The sequence below is a fragment of the Urocitellus parryii genome, chromosome 4 (genome assembly GCF_045843805.1).
Source record: "Urocitellus parryii isolate mUroPar1 chromosome 4, mUroPar1.hap1, whole genome shotgun sequence".
Classification (NCBI taxonomy): Eukaryota; Metazoa; Chordata; class Mammalia; order Rodentia; family Sciuridae; genus Urocitellus; species Urocitellus parryii.
Genome location: NC_135534.1, coordinates 23,267,862 through 23,295,775, shown reverse-complemented (window position 1 = coordinate 23,295,775; position 27,914 = coordinate 23,267,862). Strand labels below are relative to the sequence as shown.

Here is a 27,914-nt window from a genome sequence, read left to right as displayed (position 1 = left end):
TTTCCTTTCCTGTTAAAAAGTACTTATGGGGGCTGGGGATGTGGCTCAACGGTAGCATGTTCACCTGGCATGCGCAGGGCGCTGGGATTGATCCTCAGCACCACATAAAACTGAAAAATAAATATTAAAAAAAATTTCTCTCTCTCTTTCTCTCTCTCTCTCTCTCTCTCTCTCTCTTTAAAAAAAGTACTTATGGTGTTCAATATGATATTTCAGTGCATGGTATTCAATGGTATATCTGTCACCTCAAACATTCATTATTTTTTGTTTTAGGATCATTGAAAATCCCATCGGCTAGTTACTTTGAAATATACAATTAATTGTTGCCAACCGTACTGTGCTATACAACATTAGAAGTTATTCTTGCTTTCCAACTGTTCCCCTGTGCCCACTTACTATCCTCTCTCTATTCCTTTTCTCCTGCCCCAGTCTTTGGTAACCACTATTCTATTCTCTACTCCTATTTGTTAATTGATTCCATCAATCAATTGTATACTAACTCACTAAACAAGTAAAATTTCGTAGCTATAGTGGTAAATGCAACAGACATTGTTTCGGCTTTCATGGAAGTTAGCCACGGAACAAGTAGTTGGGAATGTGTTGCATGTAATGAAAGATTATGTTATTGAGAAAGTTAAAACTATCACAGATGGTCTCCCCAAGAAAGTAATGTTGAAACCTGAAAGCTAAGACTGAGAAGGTTTCCTGGTTGGAGAAACAGCATGCACAAACACCCTGAAGTCTGTGTGCTCAGCATGTTGGAGGAACTGACAGAAGACTGCCAACCTGGAGCAAGGATTTCAAAGGGGGCAGTAGCAAGAGAGAAGTCTGAAGATTAAACAGAGCCAGATCATGAAAGTCTTAGAAAACCAGGTTAATAAATTTGGACTTGTTAAAAGAAAAACTTTAAGCAAACCAAATTTAACAGTTTGTTTTTTAAGCAAAGAACTGTTTGCATGTGAGGCTCAAAGAGCTATGCTCTTCAAACTTGGCAGGCAGCATTTATGGCCAGAAAATGGAAGTGAGGTACAGAGACAGCTTGACTGTTACTGCTTCAGGTGAGCACGGTTAGATCAGCTGGCTGGCTGTGAGACTGAGACTCAGCCATTTGTTACAAAAGCATACCCCTAAGTTAGGTTTACTTACCAACTTGCATATTGTCATCTAGAGACTCAAAGAGTATAGAGGACATCCTTGGGCCAAATTTAGTTTAACATACTTTATTGGAAGTATAATTAGGAAGCCACTATAGAATTTTAAGGATGAATTGATAACATTTTAGAATTTTAGCAGGATCCCTTTTGACTCCCAAATAGGAGTAGGCAAAAATTGATAAGAGGACACCAGTAAAAGGCTATTTTGGCAATGAAACATAAGGTGAAGATAGTTTATATTAGGAAGGTGGCAGTGGAAATGGGTAGAAATAGATGTTTAGGAAATAGACAACAGCAAATAGACACCAGGATCATTTTCTGATGAGCGTCCTTATTAGAGGTCTTGAGTGAAAAGTAACAATAATAGCTTCATTTTTAAGTCATTCTTGTCAACATTCATTGAGCGTTTTTTACTTGTCAGGCACCATGCTGATGAATCTCATTTAATCTTCAACAACTTTATAAGGTAGATATTAATATTTCTGTACCCATTTTACAGACAAGAACCAGACTTAGAGATTAAATTCATTTACCAAAATTAGACAACTGGTAATGAGCAACTTCCAGGTTCTGACTTGAAGAACTGGATGGCATTTCTCTAAGATAGGAAACTAGATCTGGAGTAAATTCTGTGGAGCAAAATGAGGAGTGCACTTTGGAATATGTTAAGCTTGAGAGCATGTAAGAAATCCAGGTGGAGACACAAGCAGACAGTTGGATCACTGGTACAAACATCCTTCTTTGCTAGAAGGGAGCTTTCTTTGTACTGAATGAGACAGAAGCCTGCTATAGCCAATCATAGTAAGCAGAATAGGTAAATGGATTTACACACACACCTAGGAGACTCATCAGGAATATTTCAGGCTATGTATAATGCCTTACAATTCCATTAGATGTATTGACTGAGATTGGATTTCTAAAGTGAGCATAAGACTTTCAGATTTCAAATTTATTTCCTTTTGCTCAAAATCCACTAATGATATTAATTAAAGCAGAACCTTTAACTTAAAACTGGGTAATTAGTTCTGTGATTCAGAAATGTAAATAGAACTGTAAGTCACGAAATAGATAAATGTGTTCCTGTTAGCTAACATTTAGCTACCAACCTCGTCATTCTTCTTTCCTCGTCCCCTCTTCCAATTATATGTATGGCAACTATTACCTACTTTTGTAACAAGGATCACAGCAATTTATAATTAGTGGAAAGGAAATGTTCTGTTGTGTTGCTTCTGACTCAATCTTAATTTTTCAATTTCTGATTAAAGGCACTGCAATTTAAAGCCTTGTAAACTCTCTTTTATTTGGAAATTGCTACTCACAAGTGTATGAAAACTGTAAAGTTTGCAAAATGTTTTACATGGTGTTCCAAATATCATCTGTCAGTGTATGAACATGTGCTAGCTACAGCAATATGTTAAATAAAGCAGAGAAGGGATTTTCTTTGCATCACTTTCCACACTCTCTCTAGACTGTAAGACTAGATCCACTTGAATGCATTAAAGAGAGTAGAGGAGGAATTGGGATAAATTTGATCAGCATAAACAGACCTTCTAGTTAGCTGCTACCCAGAGTTCTGTCTTGCAGAAGAACTTCTCATTTAAAAAAATTTTTTTTAGTTGTAGATGGACACATTGTTTTTATTTATTTATTTTTAGTGGTGCTGAGGATCAAACCCAGTGCCTCCCACATGCTCTACCACTGAGCCCCAGCTCCAGCCCAGAACTTCTCTATTTTGATGCTGGCTATATAAAATAGAAGCAGGGCACTTTGTTTAGGGCACAAAGTGGGAGTTCAATAAAGTTTTGATGAATTAATGGCCACATGATAACAACTCTTTCTCAGTTTATTTAATATATTAATATGTTCCTGACATTGTGTTAAAGATTTTATGTATATTAGCTCATTTGATTCTTAAATCCATATCTCTATTTCCTATATAAGTATAATAAGGAAACTGAGGCTTATTAGGGTGAAATCACTTGCTTCTTGTTAGAAGCTGGTGCTAGTGGCTTCAGGACTGAACCCTGGGGTTTGTGTAGTCTGTATCCTTTGGCATTTAAAAAAATTTCCTTATGGGAATTGAACCCAGGTCTCAGATGTGCTATGCAAGTGCTGTACCACTAAACTATACCTCCAGCCCTTTTATAAAAATGTAAGCTAAAACATTAAGTACTGGAGGGGTCCCCCACTCTCTTTTGATATAGTCTTTATTACTGAAGTGTACATTTCAAAAATTCATTAGTGACAGCAGTTTTTAGAAGCATCTTATACTAATGAACTAAGCGGTAAAACTGGATTAATTTATAGAACTACAAATGTAACTTAAATGTGATCTTATCATTTTCTGTTTTAATATCATGAGAAGGAAGTAGAGGAGACAACTTTGCATTATTAGAATTATATTTGGAAGCTCAGCCATTAGGCAAAGTAAACTACATTAATTTCTTAGCTTTCTGATTAATCTAGAAAAAAGCAGGTTGATGGTCTGTGTGAGGTTAACCATATGAGTAGTTTTTCCTTTTCTAGTAAGTTATTGTTTGTTCTTCCCTCATGCTCAACCCAGATACCAAAAATCTAATTTTCTAATGACATTATATATCTCTGGCAGCTGGTTTCAATAGAGAATTCTAGGTCCAGTAAGGTCAGCAGCAAATGACTTTAGAAGAAACAAGAATCTGGTGTATTTTTTTTTTTTCTAAGTAAGAGATGTGGAAATGATTTTTTAAAGTTTTATGATAGAAGTTAGAACAACATTCAGAATTTCTCTGGATTTTCTATGTCACAAACATGAAGCACTTACACTGAGCCCAGTGTTTTGTGCAGTTCTGGAGGGGGCTGCAGAGAGCACAGCTGAGCATGGCCCCTGCCAGTTCTCCCTGCCAGGGTCAACTCTAGGAGGATCACTTCTTGCCCAACTTCTCTTTCCACTTCCCTGGGTCCTTGTTCTGGGTCTGTCTTCCCCTCTGTTCTGTCTGCCTCATCTCTTCTCTTGGATTCTTCCCTGTCTTAGAATTCCAGAGAGAAACGGATGGGAAAGATCTCCTTAGTGTTCAAGGTTCTGTTCTGATTGTGGGCTAACCATGAGGATTTGGAGCTTATGCAGATATTCTTTGTTTTCTGAAAAACAGAGAATGCACAAGTGAAAGGGTTTTTTTCAGGGCACCGAAAAAAATTAGATCCATTTCTGGTGCCTCACCTGAAAAATTCAGGAAAACTCACTAATAATCTACTATTTAATGCTGATTTTTAAGATAATGCCATTTAGAAGGAATTTTCACCTTTTTGAGTAATGTTAGAACAACTTGTAACATTGCTTGGTGTTGTAAATCCTATAAAAAAATCTTGTAAAATATAGAGATGGCATTGCCTGCACCCATTCTTAATGAGATTCAGTTATAATGGCACTATTTCCATCTTTTCACTCCTACCCAAAGCCTGTTTCTTCCTTTTGCCATTCCCCAAAAGCTTTCCGCCTGCTGTTTGGTTATTGCTGCCATCTAACGTCTCAAAATAAAATTGCAGTGGGTTTGCCTTTTCCCCCCGAAAGATTCACACTATTCTGCAGTTTATGGAAATTACTGTTTGAGAGTGTAGGGAAGTCCTAGCTTTCTCTCTGAAGGTTTAGTACACAAGTGAAAGGGTTTTTCAGATAACTGAAAAAAATTAAAGTTGAAATTGAATCTTTTGAAATAAACGGACAATAATAGATTAGCAGGAGAAAAGGCACACAAATTCATTAATATGCACACGTGCATGGGCCCCACACAAAATATGAAATTCAAAGAAGAGCCAGATAGTTGAAGCTTAAATACCCTCTTTACAGGGGAGGGAAAAGGGGAATGTAGGCAACTTTAGAGGGGTAGGAGATGATTTTTAGGGGAGATGAATAGGCCCAGAGAACAGACAATGCCCGAGACAAAGTTGCTCTAGCCTCTAGGTGTGGAGTTTGGTTTTCAGCCTCCTCCTCTGTGATGAGTTTAATCTTCCTTGGTTAATGAAATTTCAATAAGAAGATTGAAGGCAATTGTGTTCTTCTTTGGTGGATCCGGTTTAAGTAGATAAGGGAACCTCAGAAAAAAGCTTCACCCAGAATCTGCTGATTCCCAAATGCCTCTGATTTAAAATTATCAGCACACCAAGGCACCATATTTTGGGGGATCATTTTCTGAACACCAGTAAAAGCAACAGCTGTTTCTTCCTAAACTCTTGAATAATAGCACTCCAAAGTGATGGCTTTTTGTGGAAAGATGATAGGTAGCATGCACCCCACAGTAAAAGCAAGTAAGGAAGTTAAGTGACCTCATGCCTAGTACAGGATAAATTGCCATTGTGACCTTCGTGTACATTTCCTCTCAAAGAATTGGTCTTGATGCTCTGAAAGGCCTATTCTAGCTTTAACTTTTTAAAAAAAATATCTGTACGTACATTAATAAAGGCATAGTTCTTGTATATGGTACTATTTATTTCTTCAGGCTAAAGTTTTCAGTGATGAGCATGTTTTCTTATAGAGAGCTAAGTTAAATAGATGTTCTCGTTTATATTGTGTAAATAGATAGCATTGATAGATTCCCTCTGTTCGATCAGCAGAGGCAGATCTGAAGACTATCTATTGTTAGTGCAGCCTGAACCACAGCAATACTTATTGCTTGCCTAGTTATTCATGAACCTCCTGAAGTTCCTGTGCCACTTGCAAAGCTCCCACAATTAAAAAACAAAAGCAAAAATTCTGACCACATCTGGATTTTAAAAGATTTATAAGTATACTGTTCAATTTTTTTTAGCATTTTGAAATGTAGCATTAATACTTCCATAGGCTAGAAAGAAATCTGAGGATAGAAGTCTTTCTAGATATGGTAGAGTGAAGGGAAATGGAATTTGCCCTACATGATAGATTTAAAAAAAATAATGAAGAACATTACCACCTGGAAAAACCTTTCCTTGGTCACATTTTAAATAAATTATTCATCCTTTATAATTCCATAATGGTTAGGGCAATGTCAAACGAATATAATACCTTACCTTCAACTAGCTTTGACTTAATTGTTAACAGATATTTTATAGAATTGATCCCTGGGACCCCCATTAGAGGGAGAACCTATTGAATAAACTAAAAATGAATTTGGACCTGCTGTTACGTTTAGATACTAACCCTACTCAAATGGGCATAGATCTAATTAAAAACAGTTTGTTTTGCCATTATCCTTTCTTACAAATTTCAGACAGGTTTCAGTGGTCTTGTTCAAACCATCCTGACCAAATTTTGCAAGTAAAATCTGGAGACTCACAGTGCCTCAAGAGCCTGGCTTAGCTTTAACACAGAACCCTTACTGAGTTCCTTTGAACCCCTGATTTTGTTAGTCTGTTGAAAAAGTTATTGTCAGGTTACTGTAGTTACTTATAGTTACCTTACTAGTAATTGAAGTTACTACTATTACTCTCAGGCTTATCTGGCACAATTGCTTGTAAGTTTTGGCAGATTGATCATAATCTATCTTCTTGCAAATGAACTTTTTTCCCCCTAATACTTCAGTTGTATTAAACATTATTATCAGATTTTTGTTTATTATCCAATTATTACTGATTTTTTTGGGAATTGAATCATGTATGAAGATGTATGACAACTTTAATGTACTGATTAAGAGCCTTGCCTCTGAAATACAATTTTCTGAGTTTGAGTTCTGCCTTAGTTTGTTCTATGACTTGAAGATTATTTAACTGCTGTGAACTTCAGTGTGTAACTATGAGAACACATTTTTAAAAAGTAAAAAATTTTAAAAGGGAGACAATAATAGGAACTACTTAATAGAATTATTTTGATATCTATTAAATGTAGATAGGTAGATAGATAATCCATTTCACGAGTTACTTAGTTGATACGAATGTAGAAATAGTGTATTTATTTTTTTCTTTGGTTTTGGGCGGGAGTGTTACCAGGGTTGAACCCAGGGGTATTTAACCACTGAGCCACATCTCCAGTTCTTATTATTTTTTATTTTGAGACAGTTGCTTAGGGCCTCGATAAGTTGCTGAGACTGGCTTTGAACTTTTGATCCTCCTACATCAGCCTTCCCAACCACTAGGATTACAGGCATGTGCCACCATGCCCAGAAGTTTATTTATTTTTTAATTCCTGTATTTATTCCTTTTTTGGGATTGTCTTTGCCTTTCCAGAGTTAGAGAAAACCATAGGATATCTGAGCATTCAAATCATGGGCCTAATTGCGTGTGTTTGTTCAGATCATGTCAGTAGTTTTAGAGCCTCAAACTTAAGCTAGGTGACTGGGGAGTCGTGAAGCAAGGAAGACCAAGACATGACTTCAGCCTTTGATGGGTGATTTATCAGAGGTATTCAGTCTCACCTATTTTTCTGGCTGCACATAGAATCCTTCCCTCAATTCCCAGATGAAGTCAGGCTCTGCTGGAACAGGCTCCCGTAGCACTCTGCACTTTGTCATGAAATAATTGTTTGTGTTGGTTGAGCGCCTTTCTATTCCTACTAGACTATGTACTCCATCACATGAGAAGCAGTTTCTTTCTACTTTTCCCAGTGTCTAGCACATGTCTTGCCCAAAAATATATGGCAAATATTTGTGGCATGACTACACAAGCTCTTAAGAGTGAACAAAACGAGATGCATATCATATGTGGCTTATTCTGCACTATGAAAATTGAAGATGTAGAGAAGAGTTTAGCAATATCTACAAATAACTGTGTTGCAGAGGGAGAGTACATATCTCTCCAGGGGCTGTGGAAAGTAAGAGGTGAGTAGAAGTCCTTTTGACAAGGGTTAGATGCTAGCTAAGTGCAGAAGAAACGAAAGAAGAGACATTTGAACTGGACTTTTCATGGGTATAAAATTTGAATAGAAAAGTGTGGGAAAGGTTACCCCAAACATAAGCAGTATTTTATGTAATTGTATCATTTCACTCTTGATAGCTTTAATCTCATTGTTTTTAATAAATCTGTAAAATGTATATTAGCTAACAATTTTGTCTTATTTCAGTGAACAATGTGGGAATCTCATATGAGTATCCTGAATACTTTTTGGAAATTCCTGACTTGGACAATGTGAGTCTTTTTTTTTTTTTTTTTTTTTTTTTTTTTGTCTGCTATGGTAACAAAAAATGCATGCAGGTCTTGGTAAGATAGTATTGTATAATGATTCAGTCTGTGAGCACTGGAGTCCAGCTGCCTGAGGTTCACACTTAACTCCTCTGTTTACTACTTGAATTCTCTGGGGAAGAACCTAACTTAGTTTCCTCACCAATAAAATAGGTGGCTTCATAGGAATGTTAAAAAGATTGAATAAGAAAATGTTTATGAACTCATTTATACAGTGTCAATAACAACAATAGTTCTAGTTTTATTTTTTTATTAAATCAGGACAACTCTATTTTAAGTATTAGGATTCTAAACATCAATTTAAAAATCAAATATGTTAATATCTATCAGCATTTTTGATTCAGGTAAACCAACTCTACCAGAAGGAAAACTGCGTCCTTGATATGCACATAATCCTTTAATGAAAACAAGGAATATATGTCATTGAAGGGCTATGTAAATTTTTTTAAACCGTTGAAAATCTTAGACTCAATAATTTCTACTCTCCATATCAGGAGAGAGGAAATTGCAAAGTGTTCTATTTATATTGGATTTAATGTGTCTTTTCACTTCCATAGTTTACTTGCACGTTTACCTTGTCTTTTGCATATTAGCATGAATTGCTGCTTTTGTTAGAAAAACACTGTAACACTAAGAGTAAGATAAACTCTGCCTCTCCACCCCAACTCCTATAATTTTTTCAAGGTCTTTGCCATATCTCATGAAACTTCCAATGTATCACAATATTACTTGAGTATATATCTAATATGATCAAATCTATATAAAATTATCTGTATTTTTTTCAGGCCATTAAGAAACTGATAAATATTAATATTCTTTCTGTTTGTAAGGTAAGTAGCTTTGTTAGAAATATGTCACCTTTTTGGTTCTTTCTATTAAAAATCGTGATTTGTGGTCAGATGATTTCACTCCAGTCCCTTAGAGTAAGCATGTGTTCCATTTGAAAGGTGTGTGTTTACTTATGTTCTCAGGAAGTAGAAAGAACGTACCATCAAACAAGCATCTGTGTTATTCACTTTCTAATAACCTAACAGTTTAAGTGTCTTCTACATGCAAACCCTATAGTATGTCCTGAGACTACAAAAACAAACTTAAGCTGAAGATTGATTGACTTCATCCACCTGCTATTCATCACTGATAAATTTTTTTCATTTTGTCTCCCTTGCGATCCATTTAAATCGATAGCTTAAATGTCATGGCACAGCATTGTATGGAGAATATTGGACCATAAAGTAACCAGAGTGATGTTCGTAGAAACCTAATAGCCAAGCCTAGCTGTGAAGTGCTAAGCATGTATTATAGCTGTGTCCCTTGGATATGCCAACAAAAGACAGCACAGCTGATACCTCTAAAAGGAACAGTAGCTAACAAATAGAAATATCTCAGCACTTATTTTGTTTAGTTGTTAGCAGTAACTAAACAAAAAAAAAAAAAAATGACCATACTTTGGTTTTATATACCAGACCAGTGAAATTCTGCCTGAGGCATAATTCCCATGAGCAATATCAGATAATATATATGTACACGTTAGTTTATATATACACTATATATGCAGAAGTATATATGTACTATATATGTGAATATATAGCATATATAACATGGTGAAAACATGCTTATACATACTAATATATACTATATTATACACACACACACACTAGTTGAAGGAAATAAAAAAGGTTTCATTCAGAACTCTTAATTGATCAGATAAATATAAATAAGAACTGGTTGTTAATTTTTACTTTATGGCATAGTCTTGGTATTTATTGTGAATGTTTAAAAGAAAAATTCTTTTCTTCATGTGTCCTCATGTCCTAAGAGAAAGTATAACTTTTGCATGTTTGATTTCAAGTCCAAGAACCCAGGAATGTCATGCCTTGCCCAACTTTCCATGTATGGTTATCCTTCTCCCTTAGAACGTATGTGTTGTTTGAAAGTGTTAACTAGGTTTTTTAAGGCAAAGAATGTTTGGTAGCTTGCTACTTAAAGACACCTCAAATGAATTATATTGTAAAATGACAAATAATTTTGCAAAACAAATAGTTATTCCCATTGTATCTTCTCTCTTACTGTTATTAGCCAGGCTTTTTTTTTTTCTCACCTGAGATTTGGTTTAAGTGAGGTAAATCAGTAACAAATGGATCTGAGTAGATGTGGAGCAAGACCCACATGCATAAAATTGATGCTTTAGAAATGCATCAATTTAAAATGAACTTATCTGTTTGGTTTGAAAGACATCTCCCTTATATTGTGTAAGTGTAATCATTCTTTAATAGTCTGTATGTGGTTTCAAGATAATTAAATAACTACCATTTACTATTTATATCTGACCTTTGACATTTTACTTAACCTCTGTGCTTCAGTTTTTGTCTGTAAATTGAGGATAATAATTCTCTTAATCTCATAGAATTGTGAGAATTAAATAATGTAAAGTGTAAAAAACTGTTAGAAGAGTGCCTAGAATATACAGTCAGTGATCTAAAAATGTGATTGTTGTTGTTGTAAAATGTAATTGTTGTTACACTCAGAGCTGATAAAGGTTTTTTAGTAAATATGTGTAATCATGATTTTATATTTTTAAGAAAGCAAAAGTTTTTTGGGGGGGCTGGAGTTGTGGCTCAGTAGTAAAGCACTTGCCTCACATGTGTGAGGCCCTGGGTTCGATCCTCAGCACCACATAAATAAATAAAACAAAAGATCCATTTACAACTAAAAAATATATTTAAAAAAAAGAAAGCAAAAAAGTTTTTTGATCAAAATTAATATCACTTCTAGTCTGTAATTCTGTTCTTTGTTATTTTGCCTTTTGAAATGACTGATGTGTACTGTTACTTTCATATATCTTTTCTGGTACATTTGGCCGAGTGTTTGAAAATAATGAGTGTTAAAACAATGCACACATGTTTCATAATATATTGTACTGAGTTAATGAGAAAATGTGTTCAAGTGTTTAAATTTTATTTGACAGAATTGTTAATACTAGCTGTAAATTTATTCTCTGATAATTGTAACTCCTCTGTTAGATAAACTATGTAGGATTCTTACTGCAGATCCAGTAATACTTTCTTTATAAGCCCCTGCTTGTCTGCCCTTGGGTGCTTGTGAAGTCAGCCTTACGGTGTAAAACCCTGGCCTCCTCTGTCTCCTAGAACATGCATTTTTGGCTGGCAGTCTACAGAATACTAATGATAAAAGGCCAAGGTCCGGCCCTTAATCTGGGAGGACTAGTGAGCTTGCTCTGCACCACAGCCACAGCCTGTGCCCTTCATGCAGCATCTGAACCCAGATCAGCACGTGCAGCAGCGACCACATTACGCCCTTGCTTGAAGACTACATGGTGCTGGGGGCAGGGGGTGGCAGTGGCAGTGACATTGTGGGTAAAACAGCACAAGCCCAACAGCACTGTGAAGTAACTTGTATTTGATAAAATACAAAATGCTTCTTCCCCCTCTTCATTCTTCCTCTTCCCTTCTCTTTTTTCCCGTTGTGATGTACACTGTTCTCATGAAATGAGGTAGTGAAGACAGATTCTAGTTTCTTAATCGCTTGTGGGCCATATTGATGGGAACCAGGAACAGCCGACGAATGGATATATGCTTAAAATTTTTGTATGCAAGCCTTTATTGAAAACCAAATCCCATTTTAAAAGCACTAAGGGAGTTTGCTATTTAAGATATTTCTTTACTATGCCAAATAATCAGCCCTTGATTGATTTTTAGTATGAATCTGAATTTTCCTGTACCTTTGTGATGTGCACGTTAATGAGAAAAAATTCAGAATTCTTGGTTTATGAAATCAGAGATTCATTGAATTAAGATAGTATGGAAGTCAGTATGTTTTTATGGTGCTGTGTGAGTTGATGTGGTGTCATCTCTGCAGCACAGTTGACTAGTGGTCATTCAGATATGAGGATGGTTTGACTGGAACAGTGGGAGTGTAGTGGCAAACTAGAAGGCAAGCATTATCTATAAATGGGATTTTATGAGAATTAAATGAATCAATGCATGTAAAGTGTCTAATTAGCCATAAAAAAAATCTAGAAGGCGAGAAAACTAAGTTAGGACAGGATCGTGCAGGAACTTGAGTGTTGTGCTCCACAGAACGGAGATCGTAAAGTAGAGGTACGATGTGAGCCAGCGTGTGGTTCAGAGACTTGATTCTAATGGTGGAGTGACTGGCAATAGGTATTTTATGGCATTTAAGGCATTCACCTTGGTGAAGTTTTGTGTGTGATGCTCCCAGGTTTAGGGCTCTCATGCTGCTATGATTTGCTCTATAAGATATTTTGATGAATTGCTCCTATCATTCTTTAGTTGACTGTGTTATGTTGCCCAGGTCAGGGCCACATTTTTCGTAGCAATGACTTTTGGAGCCCTGGAGTAACTTAAAAGGCAGTGAAAAGAGGTCTGGCTACAGAATCTTAGAAGGTTTTATGGTAGCTGGACACGGGGAAGGGCGGGGGGGATGGAGAATGAAAACAGCCTCTTCTTACCAGCAAGAGTGGTCCAAGTTTTATTTCCACATCAAACCACATGGTAGGGATGACTGGCTGAGGAGTGTCTGAGGAGAGGCTGGTGAAATCAGCTTGTCCTGGGACTTTGGGTTTGTGCCCCTAATTTGGAGGTCTTGCTGAGTAAGGCTCCAGCAATTTATTGCAAGGTCTATGCCATGCCAAGAGCTCTGATCAAATTGTCTTTACCTTTCCTTCAGGTTCACATTCTCCTGTCCTGTGTGAGCAGGTCATGTGATTATAAATACCTCTTAAGTCCCACATTCCAATAGAGGAAAGATAAAAGTACACTGTCCTGAGATCAAGTGAATTGCAGGTTATCATTAGATAAGTGATGGTGATGTGTCCAGGGGTATTGCAGAAGAAATACCAGAATAGTTGGGGCTGCAGAGCATTAACGTGTAACTGTAAACAGCCCTCCAGTTCCATCGGATTGTTCCACTTTTTAGTCTTACCCAATAATTTTGAGTTTATTCCTTTCTCCCCTCTCAGTGGCCTACTTAACAGGGCTTCCCCTTCCCTCAGATGCTTGGAAGCCTCGTTGCTTCCCTTCCCAGTTTTGCTCTTAAATCCTTTAGGGACAGGTTCAGTGTTATTCTTCTTCCTTAAGTGGTGTAGGAGCTCTGTGTAGGTGACCAGTATGGCAGGTAGTTCATTTCAAACTGGAAGAGAAGTCCTCCAGGTCGGGCTTTGTCTTTAGGATTTCAGATGCTCTGTGACTAAAATCTAAGGCAAATCTGGTCTCTCATCAAGAGCAATGATATTCACTCCATAAATGGTGGAGTTTTTAGACAGCTAAACCTCAGGATATTGAACCATACTCTTCTAAAATATTCCAGTTTTATCCCTGGAGGGGTTTCCATCCCATAATATTAGAGAATTTGCAAATAAAATTGTTTATCTACTATTGATTACCATTGGATAAATCATAAAAAATGGGAGAGGTGCTGTAGTTCCAGAGGCAGGCAAATATAGGTCTAATTTCAAACACATTGTACACTGAGCTCCATCAATCCAAAGACAAAACAGATTTTGTTTGTACCATTTGTTTCTGACTTGAGATCGCTTGTTCTAACGAGTCTGCCAAATTTGGGGTTGCCTTCCTACTCCCAGCTATACAGTTGTTTGATTGCTTTCATCACAATTTTAGGACCTCAGGACCATCAATACTTTACTCCTTTTCGAATGAGCAACGTCCAAACAATATTACCTGAACTGCCTGCAGCCCCAGTTTCAGTCAGCTTTTTTGCTGCTGTGACGTAAAACACCTTATCAGAACAATTGCAGAGGAGGAAGAGAAATTTGAGGGCTCATAGTTTCAGAGGTCTTGGGCAATAGAAGGCCAACTTCATCCTCAGGGCTCCAGGTGAGGCAGAATGTCATGGCCGAAGAGTGTGGGAGAGGGAAGCGGCTCACATGGTGATCAGGAAACAGAAAGAAGGACTCCACTCTCCAGATACAAAATATATATGCCATAGCCATTCCCTAAATGAGCCACTTCTTCCTGCCATGCCCCACCTGCCTCCAGTCACCACCTAGTTAATCCCATTAGGGATTAGTTCACTGATTAGGTTAAGACTATAACCCAATCATTTCTCCTCCAAACCTTCTTGCATTGCCTCATACCCGATCTTTGGAGACACCTCAAATCCAAGCCAGAACACCCAGTGAAGGGTGGGTGGGGAACTTTCCTTCTGATGATCCTTGAGCTGGAATCTGCTGCTGGGCTTGGTTGATAAGGTGGAAGCGAGGGCAAGGTCTTCCTATAGCTGTACTCCTTAAGAAATTTCCAGACTACCTTTCTATTTGAGAGACATAGCCAACCTTCTTTATTACTTTTTTTAGAGCAAAGAAGGAAATGAGTGGGAGTGTAACCCAAAATAAGGTTTATAAATTACTTTTTATAGTGAGATACCATTGAGTTTTGGTATTTGCTTTATTGGGGAATGGGGATGAGGAATCTCAAACAGAGCACAGTAATTGGTTTTTTTTTTTTTTTTTTTTTTTTGTTGTTGTTGTTTTTATGCTGGGGCTGGAACCAGGGCCTTGTGCATGCTAAGTGAGTGCCCTGCCACTGAACTACATCCTCAGACCTTCAAGCAGAGCATAATTATTTATAGTTTTTCCTTTATATATTCAACCAAAGTAGGGACTTGAAAGCACATCTTGCTAGGGGTGGAGGTGGACAGGGAGCCTTCCTGATACCTATACCTAGATTAGGTCTCTGGGTCAGTGCAATTCCATATATCACACCACATATCTTCCCTTCCGCTCACTCAGCATTTCATTTTTAGTGTTGAGCCTCTCTGTTAGTTGTAAGCACAACGAGAATCGATAGCATGTCCCATTTGTTTCCTGCCATATCTTATCCCTTACATATGGTAGATGTAACAGATTTTTTGTTTGGTTTTGTTTGGGTACTGGGGTCTGAAGGCAGGACCTGCATACGCTGGGCATGTGCTCTATCACTGAGCTACATCCCCGAGCCCCAACAGATGGTTTTTGAATAAACGAGTGAATTATAAAAACCAAAAATTCTAGGTTGAATTCTTTGGGAACACAGATCATACTGATTGATTATATGTAGACTAGAAGGTTGAACCTGGATTAGCTATTGATATTTCCTCTGAAGTCAACTGTGAGAATTTCCTAATCTTTGAACCTGCCAGAGTTGAATGGGCAGAAGAAGGTGAGCTCCCTTTCTGATTCTGGCTTAGGGATTACAAACCAATGGTCTGTGGGCTGGACATGGCCTACCAATATGTTTTGTTTGGGTCAGTTTTCAAAATTAGAAAATCTCACACTGAGATTTCTGTCTTGGGAACAGTCTGAAAATCAGGTAACACAGATCTCAATTGCTGCAGTGATTGGGGCTGTGCAGCCCCTGAGTATGCTAAGCAGTTAGGGCCTGCTCTCTCCAGGTACTACAGTCCCCACTAGTCCCTACTGAATGACTTACCTGTCTCATTTCTGTTACTTGTCTGTGCCTTTGGGGCAAATTTGAGTTTTGAGTTTTCTTGTTCTAGGTGAGTCCAAGTGTAGAGTGTACTCAGACTGAATACTTCCTAAATGGAGTTGATAGATTAGAATGGCTTTAACTAATCAATCATTTCCATCTCTGTCCACTGGGCTGCTATAACCAAAAAAAAAAAAAAAAAGAAAGAAAGAAAGAAAAGAAAAGAAACCTTAGAGAAGGGTTGCTTATAAAGAACCAAGATTTGTTTCTTATAGTTCTGGAGGCTAGGAAGGCCCTGTTCCTCAAAGATGGTGCTTTTTTGCTGTGCCCTCACGGTAGAAGTGGCAAACAAGCTCCCTCAGGCCTCTTTGTAAATGCACTGATTCCAAATCATGAGAGTACTTCTTCATGATGTCGTCACCACTGGACCTTAGAGTTTCGCATATGAATTTTAGGGGGACGTAAACATTCAGATCATCTTCTGTTCATTCTTAGGATTCTCTGAAGTCACAGTACTCAGAGTGAGAGATCCTTTGCAGCTTTTGAAATGCAGATTCACTTCATCTGTACCACTGTGTGTTTACTGTGTATCATTTACCCAGAAGTGCCTAATGCCCTGCCCACGGAGGAGATGATAACTCTGTGAATGGACAGATGGGTGAAAAGCACAGAAGCACTTTTATTTTATTTTTTTTTGGTCTGGGTTTCCCTCGGACATGTGACACAGTACCAGTAGGGGGAGCCCCGTATTAATTTGGAAATCTGTGAGAATCTGTTCAGCAGTATAATTTTATTTAATTTAGGGACTTTGCTAAGAATGTATCCCAGTACCCTGCTCCAAGAATTTAAGTTAACAACATTAAGAAACTAATAAATCATGGAAAGAAGAGTTTGAGCCTCACCACTGATCCCCACCCAAGGGAATACCTAGAATACCTTAATGAAGGTATCCCAAGTTAATACCCCGAGTCTTTTAATTCATCTTGGAACCAGCTATCTTTAGGCTCCTAAAATTTTTAAATTTTTCCCCAAGGACTTAGTCCTTAGGGTCCCATAGAAATGGACTACTTCAGACATAACAACAAAATGGTGGATTTACCAAATTATATGACAAACTACATTGTTGTCTTTCAAAAATGAAAAGTTATTGTAGATTGGTCCTGAGGTTCTTTCTAGCTTAAAGCAAAGCTAGTTCATAGGAGAAATGCCTCATGTATGGATAACAAGGTAGAGATCTCTATGAGAACTTAAGGGATCCTTCTCCTTGTGAAGTTTGTCACTTCTGGGAAGTTAGCTTACTTTGGAAAAAAATTAAGACGTAGAAGCACTTAGCATATACTAGTATACTAAACTTGGAAAAGATAAGAGTATGGCAATACATGTATTCTTATTTTGTTTAGGGATTATAAATTATGGCTTTAGATTCATTATTAATTGCATGTAGCCCTCTGTTATGGAAAGTTCCTCTTTTATTTAATTATTTTAATGTAGATCAAACTAGGATTTATTACAAAAAAATATTTTATATGACATGGGGTAGAATTTCAGGTAAAGTAGAATGGCAAAAAGGCTTTTTTTTTTGCCATTAAGTCTTCCACAAAGACTTAAACATTAATAAAAAGGAAAATAAAATAATTCATGGAGAACTCAAAGCACTCAAAACTTTATCTAATTAAACTTTCCACCCCCTGTGCAGTAAATATTCTGTTAGCCATATAGGTGAGATTCTAAGAATTTCTAATTAAGTTGTGTTCTTAGTACCACAAAGCTCAAATTATACAGTTTGCCAAAGGAAATGTGTGCCTTGTCATTCTAGTATGGCTTCCAGTGGAGTTGCCATCCAATTTTCCCAAACCAGGCATTGTGTAATGTCGTTGTTAGTTCTTTTCACAATTAAACTATGATTCATAAAAATTATTAACTATTTCAGTTGAAAACTTATGTAAGGTATTTGCATCTAAGAAATTGTTTCCTTCTAGTTCGTGTGGGTTCCTTTTCAGTTGCTTGAATTCAAATCCTGTTAAATTTAAGCAGAGGTGGACAGAGTGTCTGTTTGTGATGCCCCAGTTTTGTGTATGATAAGCCAACCTTGTCAGGCAAACTATTATACTTTATTCCTTGCTTGCAACATAATGGTGACACAGGTGACAACATATGTTCTCTTATTTTATGACAGCATCTTGAACTTTAATCTTTTCATTATTTGAATCTTTGGTTGTCTTTTGTAGCATGATGTGATAGTGTTTTCTTTTTAAAAAATGACCAAATACCAGAAGTTACATGAATGCAAAAGTAATTTACTTGTATTGTATCCATTGTGATACTAAAGAGTGGGAATTTCATACTAAAAAGTGGGAAAATTTCAATTGGCTTCTACATATTTAAGTTCCTTGTACAGATTATTGATTACTGTTGCTAAAGTAGTAAAAAAGGGAAAAAAACTTTATTTACACTAGAGTTTTTTTTAATATTATGGGTGCTTGTCTAACTAGAAAAGCAATGCAGAATTGTTGTCAAAATATGAGGAAGATACATGAACACTAAGAAGGAAATAAATCTTGTATAATCCCATCCACAGATGTTATATTACATTTTTTTTAAGAGAGAGAGAGAATTTTAATGTTTATTTTTTAGTTTTTGGCGGACACATCTTTGTATGTGGTGCTGAGGATCGAACCCGGGCTGCACGCATGCCAGGCGAGCACGCTACCGCTTGAGCCACATCCCCAGCCCTATATTACATTTTAATATAACATTTCAAGTATTATCATGGCTAGCCAGTGTAATTTTTGAGTTATGTATCACAACTAAATGATCTGATAATACCAATTTTGATTTTGTATGAGCTAATGAACTTCTTTATTTCTTGGCTAGAATATACATAGTTGTACTAGTAAATATCAGTTAATATTTCACTCTTGAAATTAAACATGTGCTTTCCCCCAAGGAATCCTAAATTTAGCTCACATAAAGACATTTATTTATCTTTGTATATTTGTATACTTTTAACACCCACTTACATGCAAAGTATGATATCTAAGTGTGATATAACATATACTGACTTCTCCTTTAGATTTTAGGTTTTTGTTGTTGGGAGAATTAATGAAATTTTAAAACTATGTATATAAATCAGGAACATTTGTTTTTCCTGCAAGAATATGAAGTTCTCAATGTTATAGAAGTACTGTTGCAACAACTTTAATCTACTTCAGAAAGCATTGAATTAAAATTGCTTGCTGTACAATTTTGAAAACAATGTTAACATGGAAGAAACAAGTATAGATGTCATGTTTACTACCATTTTTCTAATATGCTTAACCACTGATATTGCAAGTTATAATAACCTTATCATAGAAATTGTTAAGAGAAACAGAAATTTCCTGGAACAGCAATTATCACCTGCAGATGGCCTAAAATTAGCATATTGAGTTAACTCCACAAGCAGCTTATGATCTGTGAAATGGAGTTCAGATAGTGAGATTTCAGGGAAATGCTTGGTATATTGATATAAATAACTAGATATTAAGGTCCCAATCAATGTATACAAAGTAAAATGAAACTACTAATATCTTAGTTAAAATATCTTATGTAAAACTCTATGTTAAAGAGAATTTTTATTTAATGTGAACATAGTGAAAGAAATCTCCACTTATGCATAGACTATTAAGAAGGATTTGTGTACAAATACCCAATCAAAGAAGGCTTAAAATTGAATGTATTAAGACAATCTGATTAGAAAGAAAGAAAGATAGTTTTAGAATAGATGAAGGCATTAGTTTTATGAAGCATACAGATTTCAAGTTTTTTCGGTCTTTTCAATGTTATTATTTGACAGGTAAGGAAATAGTGTTCCATTTTCCTGCAAGGCGAAAGAACTTAGAATTTAAAAAGGGAAGCTAATGAGCTATAAGGAAGAATTTAACTTCTCCGTAAGAGAAAGTGTGTCTTTGATGATGAATCATTTGGCCAGTAAGCATTCAACAAGTATTTCTGGCGCTTTGTTGTATTTGTTTATATTTACATATGTGATGCTAAGGATGGAACCCAGTGCCTCACAAGTGCTAGGCAAGCACTGTGCCACTGAGCTACAGCCCAGCTCCTATTTCTGGGTCTTTAATAGCTGAGCATCAAAAGCATTATTTCTTCCTAACTTGCGCTATTAAAACTTCTTGAGTTCTAATTCATATGTATAAAATATATATTTTGTCATGTGCATACACATAAACCATCAAGAAAGCATTTAATGTTTAGCGTGCTACTAATAATTTTATAAGCAAGATTTTTGTTATAGTTATTGTTGTTTTTTGTACTAGGGATTGAACACTGGTCGCTTTACCACTGAGCTACATCCCTGGCCCTTTTTTTGTTTTTTATTTTTATTTTGAGTCAGGGTCTCACTAAGTAGCTTTGGGCCTTGCTAAGTTTCTGAGGCTGGCCTTGAACTTGCAATCCTCCTTTCCTGAGTTGCTGGAATTACAGGTTTGTGCCACTGTGCCTAGTATGATTATATCTTATAGGGATTCATTTTCTCTGATCATTTTCTGGACAATTTTTGCCATTCAGGAATGAGTCATTTAATATGGCATGCACGTGGTATAAGGGAAAAAATAGTTCCTGATATATGTATTTGTATTTCCCCAATATTCCAACTAAAGGTTTTATTGTTCTTAAATGTATAAATTTGTATCTAGGAAGAAAACTGAGTTGAACTTCAAAACTTTGTGACTACTTAGTAGTATTCATATAGTACTAGGATTCCTGGCCAGCGTCTGTCGATTAGCTGATCTTGTAGACTTTCCTGGTCATTCTCCAGATTGATTGCTGGCCTATAAATCTCATTTCTTTTCTTCTCTTTTGTATGGGAAAGCTAAATAGGCACTATCTACCCCTTCCAGACTTTATTTAGCAACTTACAAGTCTTGTTTCCTTAACACCAATGGACATGTACACACACACATACACACACACACACACACACACACACACACAGGTTAGGACATTTTTATTACCAGTCCTCTTCCCCATTCTGTTTCTGGTGATCTCAGGACAAAATACTTGGGGGCCCTCTTTATACATTATTAGTTAAGCATTATGGCCCTCTGGTGAAATATGCGAAATAGAAAAAAGTGTTTAGATACCATTAAGAATACATATAATCTATCTTTACCAAAAAATATCCCACAGCTGTTGACATACCTCATGTACATCTGTTTTACTAGTGTGAGAAGCTGTTCATGATATTTTATGCAAACGTAAGTTGCATGACATATTTAACAAATGAACATACTTTATTTCTTTATCTGTTTAATTCATTCATCCAGTAGATAACTTTTTAGAATCCATCAATTCTATAACGTATATTTTATTTTCTCACAAGTTGTATGTCTTTTTACACTCTATCCCTTCTACTGGAATTTCTTTTCTGTCTAGTAAACTTTATGTTTTAATCTGTGAAGCTCTACTTGTTTCCCAGGCATAACTGGTCCTTCTAAGCATCAGTGCCCTCTATCCACTCGGAGAATCATCACATAATGATTTATGTATATATCTATTCTCACATTAGATACTGAGCCCTCAACATCGAGTGTGGTTCTGGGTGATAATATGACCTCAGCTGAACCCAAGAATGACTATAACAGGACTAGGGCTTAGTGGTAAAGCACTTGGCTGGAATGTGAGAGGCCCTGGGTTCAATCCCTGAAAACTGTGAAAGAGAGAGGCTATAACATGGTGTTATTCCATTGTTCCAGGCTATAAGTTGATATGCATAGAACACTTTGAGTGACTTTTTACGTCCTAGGTTTGATAAAGTAACATCAAATTTTTGATGTTGCTGTTGGTGTGGTGGTTGGTTTTTGGTACAAGGGTTTGAACCTAGAGGCACTTAACCACAAAGCTACAATATTAGCCCTTTTTATTGTCTATGTTGAGACAGGGTCTCACTAAGTTTCTTAGGTCCTCATTAAGTTGCTGAGGCTGGCTTTGAACTTGTGATCCTTCTGCCTCAGCCTTCTGAATTGCTGGGATTATAGGAATGTACCACGGAACCCAGAAAGTAACATCAAATGTAATTTCAGTTCTTTAATTCTTATCTGTATGATTATTGAGGTATTTCATAAGCAGTTTTATTGAGGACTAAATTGTATACCATAAAATGTGCAAGTGTGTATGTAGTTCAGTGGTTTTTAGTACATTTAGAGTTGTATAGTCATCATTATGAGTTAATCTTAGGATAATTCAACTACCCCCAAGAAGATTCCAACTAAGGTATTTAAAAATATTAATAAAATTGGCCAGCAACTTCTATGTGAATAACTGAACTGGATAACCTCACAATGTGCCATTGTTTTTGGCTCTGGGCCATCTGGGGAGCCCCATGTATGAAGGTAGGACCAGGTAGTTGGTGGTGTTGCTTCCTAAAAGGGTAATGCAGGCTGACAATAAAGGACACCAATTCCCTTCAGGTGCTTCTCTCTGTGCTCATTCCATTATACACATTCCTTCTTTTGAGATTCAGAATATAGTAACCTGTAGTGTAGACACTTCCTTCATTGACTGCGTTGGGACACTGCAGAGAAAGAACAGCTGTCACACCAGTAGTTAGTTCAAGGGTTGGGATTAGGACTGTGATCTAACCAGGTACCACACCTGCATTAAGTAGCAATTCAGTTACTATGTGCTTCTAAAAAGGACAAGTCTTAGGAAATGTGTAAACAACTTGAAGAGCTCTTACTCAGTCCAAGAGGAGAACAGCTGGCTGTGCTGACAGGATAGGCTGGGAAATCGGCTCTTTCTCTGACTCGGTTCCATAAGGTTTGGTTTGAAGCCCAGTCGGCACATTTTGAATGGGGTCAAGCAAACCCAGAAAAGAGAAAAGGTGGAATTGTTTTAAAAACTCTGAACTGTTGAGTCTGGGCTGCCAGCACAGCTGGTTTGGGGACAGTTTTTTTTTTTTTTTTGTCTTAAAATGTGAACGCTGATCAGTCATTATCAAAACAAATGGTCAACTGTATTAATTAGAATATTGGTTTAGATACAGTAGTGGCTTAAACAAAACAGAAATTTCTGTCTCCGATGCAAAGCTGGGTAGGTAATCAAGGTTTGTCACAGCAGCTCCACAGTCACCAGGAAACCTGCCTCTTTTTATCTCATTGCTCTGCCACTGTTAGCACATGGCTCTCACCTTGAGTTCTAAGTTAGCTGGCCTACATCCTTTTAGCATGTTCACATTTTAGCCATTTTAGTATAAAAAATGTAGACGTGTATGTTAAGAAGGGCAATAGGAAAGTTTTAGGCCTTTTCGTTCTTTGCTTTCTCCTTTTTCATGTGGGCCAAAAGATGAACTCTGTTGAAGTGATTCCCTTGTGCTTTGAGGACATACCTCTGTTTTGAAATTGGCAGTATATGATTCATCTTTTGTGACACAGTGTCAGATTGAACTTGCATTTTCACTGAAAAGTATGTGATACCTCTAGGGTTGACATCTGGGTTGGATGCCCATGAAGCAGAGTTTACCTGGGCAAAGTCTGGGTGGTGCTTTCTTTTTGTAGGGTGCTTCTAGACAAAAAGATTCCCTTCCCATCTAAATACTGTGCATTTTAATTAATATGTAATATTCAAGACAGAAAGTTTAAAACTTTGGCATGCATTCTGACTTTAGTATTACAAAACAGAATTTGTCTCTTTTTTAAAATAATATTTTCTCAAGTTGCAGACAGACACAAAACATTTATTTATTAAATAAATAAATAAGTAAATAAATAAATATTTAATGTGGTGCTGAGGACGAACCCAGTGCCTCTCGTGTGCTAGGCGAGCCCTCTACCACTGAGCCACAACCTCAGCCCAGAATTTGACTCTTACCCAGGGTCAGGAATTTGTATTCCAGCCTCAGTTCTTACCCCTGGTGTCATCTTGGCTAACCCATTGGTCTTCAGAACTATTCTTCTTAAGAACATCTCAAAACAGAATTTAAAAGTAGCCTCTCATCATTATATGCATTTAGCCACAGTTATGAAGTCCTCAAAGAATGCAGATGTTACCTTTTCATTGGTGGCCACTGGAGACCACAGATAACCTTAACTTTCTGTAAGGATGAATTTTACAACTAGCGGGACTAACAAAGGAAATGATTACTAAGTGAAATATACACTTAATATTTGCCAACATGACACTTTATAGCGTTCTGCTAAAGCTTTTTTTTTTTTTTTTTTTTTTTTTTTTTTTTTTAAATCAGAAGATTGAGCTTTTGAGTTTAGAAAACTTCAGTAATCTTGGTAGGCAGGATCTTTCTTGTGATAACATATGTCCTTTTCTGAGAATACATTTCTGGAACCACCAATTTCACTGTAAATCCTGTATTATTTGAAGCTCCTGGGCCAGTATTGTGTTTCAGGCAAGTAATTTTAGCCAAGTTCACTGAAAGTATTCTGTGTCACCTCTAGTAATTTCATGTGTTGCCCTTTTTATGCACTCTTGACACAGCCAGATTATATAGAGTATATAAAATAAGGTGCTGTCTGAGTGCTGAGTGGCTTTGTGATTCCCTTCTCTTGTGTGGGTGGGTGTCCTTCACGCTGTTGCTGTGTCCTCAGTCGTCATGTTTTGTTTGCTTTTTTGCAGATGACACGAGTGGTGCTGCCTGGCATGGTAGAAAGGTGAGTCACAAGCTCTCTCACACACACTGTGGATGTGGAGCTCATTATTATTTATAGGGAGAATCCTTTCTTTGAAAATTTCATTAAAGTGACTAATGAGCCCAGCCTCCATGTCTTAGTGGCAGGCGAGTCACACGGTGGAGTGTGAGTCACTGGAGGAGGCCTTTCCCACTCGACTCTTTATTTCCCTCTCAGGGTTGTGGTGGTTCCTTTAGATCAGGATTAAAAAGCCAGCCTGAGTCACCATCACTAACTCAATTGCCTGCTATTCTGAGGGGGCGGGAGGAGTTCCTGGGATATTCCTGGGAATGCCATCTTAAAGCTGCCTCCTGAGAGCCCACATCAGTAGTTTCTTGAAGCAAGATGCCTCTGGTTCTCCACTTCTTTCTAGGAGAATGGATGTGTGAGGAGCTCAGGCATGTTAGGAAGTGATCCTAAGATCAGGGTCCACTGGTCTCATCTGTGTTCCAGTTTGAATTGAGAACCACTAGGGTGTGCTGGATGGCTTCATTTTTAAGGAAGACCATGTGGTAGAGCTTTTACAGCTGAAGTAACATGAAGTGTAAAATTATACTTAAGCTCTATTCCTCCCTTGGAAAAACCTCAGTGATGGCAAGGCCTCCAAAGAAAACCTTGAACCAGTCTGATCATTTGGCCTCATAATCATCCTTCCTCTGCAAATTGTTCTGAGTTTGGAAGAGAGCCAAAGAAATCCCAGCTTTGGAAAGGAAGGACCCGAGGACTGACTTCTGCTGAGGAGTTCCACCACCAGCTCCTGGCGGGGATTAGGTTTCTTGGGGACCTCTATGTGCCAGGTGTTGTATTGACAATTTAATATGTGTTAACTCATGTAACTCTTAGAGATGAGGATCTACAGAGACTAATTAAGAAACTGTTGCTCAGCAAAGTTCTTTGTAAATCCATTTTATATATACTGTTTTGTGTGTTGTAGTAGTTTATTTTTGTAAATTTCCCTTTGAAACTTTCAAGCCACTTACAGTTGGCTGCCAGTGGGAGTGTGCTACTGATCTCCAGACAGGGAATAGCAGTGATCTAACCAGAGCAGAACCCTGGAAGAGGGCAGAGTTGGGGAAGACAGAACAGAACTCATTAAGAATGAAATTTTGCCCATCATCTTAATTAAGGTTTAACATCTGCAGATGATATGGTATTATTTGAAGACAATAAATCCATCCATTAAAAAAATAGGTGGGTGGGGGGGTGTGGTTCAGTGGAAGAATGCTTGCCTCCCATGTGTGAGGCCCTGGGCTCAATCCCCATCACCTCAAAAAAATAAATAAAACAAAAACTTGTAAACCACAGAAGTATTGTAAAAGAAAGTTTTGAGTGTTTTGGTGAAAAACATATCAGAAGGGATAATGGTTGTGAAATCATTTCACAAAACATCAAGTACTAGATACAGAGAGTCATAGAAATCTAGTCTTTTATGTTAGTTGAAAGCAACCCCCCAATTTGAGAGGTGAAAAAAACTTATGTCCAGACAAATGGAGTGCTATAAAATTAAATGACAAGTGAGTAAAGATTACAAATGTGAAGAGTTACGAACTTCACTGCTGTCTTGGAAGACCTAGCAGCCATTGTCAGTTATAGTTAGAACACTAGGTTAAACAAAAAAAAAGTGTGAAGAAAAGAACTCATACATTTAACAGGCATTCCATTGAGTAAAATTTACTATGGAGCATTCCAAAGATGATTTATATCCTTGCCCTGAAGAAGTCAAGTTGATTTTTAAACCAGAATTGAGAAGTGATCTGGTGGAAAGCCATCCGAAACTGTGGATGGACACTGACATCATGGGGGCGATTGTGGTACTTGCTGAGGACTAGTGAGAGACGGGCATGGATTCTGTGAATCAGAGCTTTTGATTAGGGGAAGCAACATCTACGTCCACTGGAGTTTAGGGAGTTGCTCAGTATTTTAATCAGGATAGTCTAACTGCAGAACAGACAGTAGGCTTCACACAGTAAAGATTTATTTTTCCCTCACATCTCTCCCTAGTCGTTCAGAGATCTTAAACTCCTTCCAGCTAAGGGCTCCATCATTGTTTAGGTTCTCCTCTGCATGCACATGAGGGAAGGAGAACCAGGGTGATTTTAGGGGGGTTTCATGGGCTAGCCTGGAAGTTGTATCCATCACTTCTGCCCATTTTCCATTGTCAAGAACTCAGTTGGTCACAGGCTACCGTTAACTACAAGGAAGGCCAGAAGTGTTAGTTGTGTGTCCCAACGAAAACTCCAAGTGAACAGGTTACCTGAAAGCAGTCTGTCTTACACATTATAAGTGGTTTCATTATAGCCTGCTCTTTACACCACCCCAAAATGGCCCGTTTCCTATAGCTGGTTTCATAGGATTGGTATCTCCATTGAGTAACAGCAGTATCCTTTAGAAAGAGGCTTTGTTGTGTTTTTTTTTTCCCTTTTCCTTTCATTGATTCTGCCTCTCATGTATGAGATTTTCCAAACCCTCTAGAACTATAGCCTAGGGCCAACTGACTATCACTAAACAAGTATCTATAATCAAACTAAGGTATTATTACCATAGAAGTAGAAAGTACATAATTGCATTACAGAGGAAACTCGGTCTTTTTACTTCCTTGGAATTATAAACATTGTGTACAGCTGGAGCCAGGAGGTGGTTGCCATAACAACCATGGAAAGGCTAAAAATAGCCTCTTTCATATTGTATTGCTTAAGGTGGAATTATGACATGTTACGGTGTTTTAGGGCAGGTAAATCTCTTTCATGTGTTAAATGTTTGCAAACTTTCTTCAACAAAGCAATATTTGTATAATGTAAGTTTTTGAATTGCTGGCTCTAATTATATACCTGACCCCTATGTTCCAGGATTCTTTTCTGACATAGAACTCTATTTCAGTACGTTTCTCTTGTCTTCTGAGAGTCTCTGAGAACTCTCTACACCAAAGTCAGCATTACGTTTGTTTAAAAAAAAAAAAAAAAATATATATATATATAATGACCCTATAAGAGCATGCTTATGTCCTCTCTGATAGGAAGTGGGAATGTGAATAACTATGGTGGAGTCTTTTCTGCATATTCCCTCTGGTCTGCCATCAAACCCTGCACAAGGTAGCTGTCCCTACCGTGAGTGACCCTGTGGTTCCAGTTCTTCACAGTAGCATTTACACCTCCCCACCTCCACCTCTTCACCTGCAGAGTAGGGCAGTGCTGAGGTTTCCCCAGGAAGGCAGAAATCAGTGACTTACTTCAAAGGAGACCTATTGCTTCCTGATGACAATAGTATTTTTTAAAGAGGTGAGAGCAAGGATACTACGAATGGTGGGACATTTGTAGGACAGAAGCTTGCCAGGTTTTTTTATTCAGGTGACTACTAAAGAGAGCCTTATGGGAAATTGCACAGGTCTGAGGGAATTGTAGACCGCATAGCTATAAGAAGCTATAAAGGCAGGGTTCTAAATGTTATAGGGTTGGGTGAGTTTGCTTGGCATGTGGGAGGACTCATAATGGAAGAGAGGCGCT

At 37.3% G+C, this 27,914-nt stretch overlaps 1 protein-coding gene across 1 annotated transcript in view; it reads left to right on the top strand.

Annotated features, from left to right (window-relative positions):
• Hsd17b12 (hydroxysteroid 17-beta dehydrogenase 12) overlaps positions 1-27,914 on the top strand; it is a 148,547-nt gene that overhangs the window by 100,169 nt on the left and 20,464 nt on the right. The window contains exons 5-7 of the mRNA XM_026404751.2: positions 8,158-8,222; positions 9,062-9,106; positions 24,362-24,396. Coding sequence (XP_026260536.1) covers positions 8,158-8,222; positions 9,062-9,106; positions 24,362-24,396 — 145 coding nt within the window. The remainder of the gene's footprint in view (positions 1-8,157; positions 8,223-9,061; positions 9,107-24,361; positions 24,397-27,914) is intronic.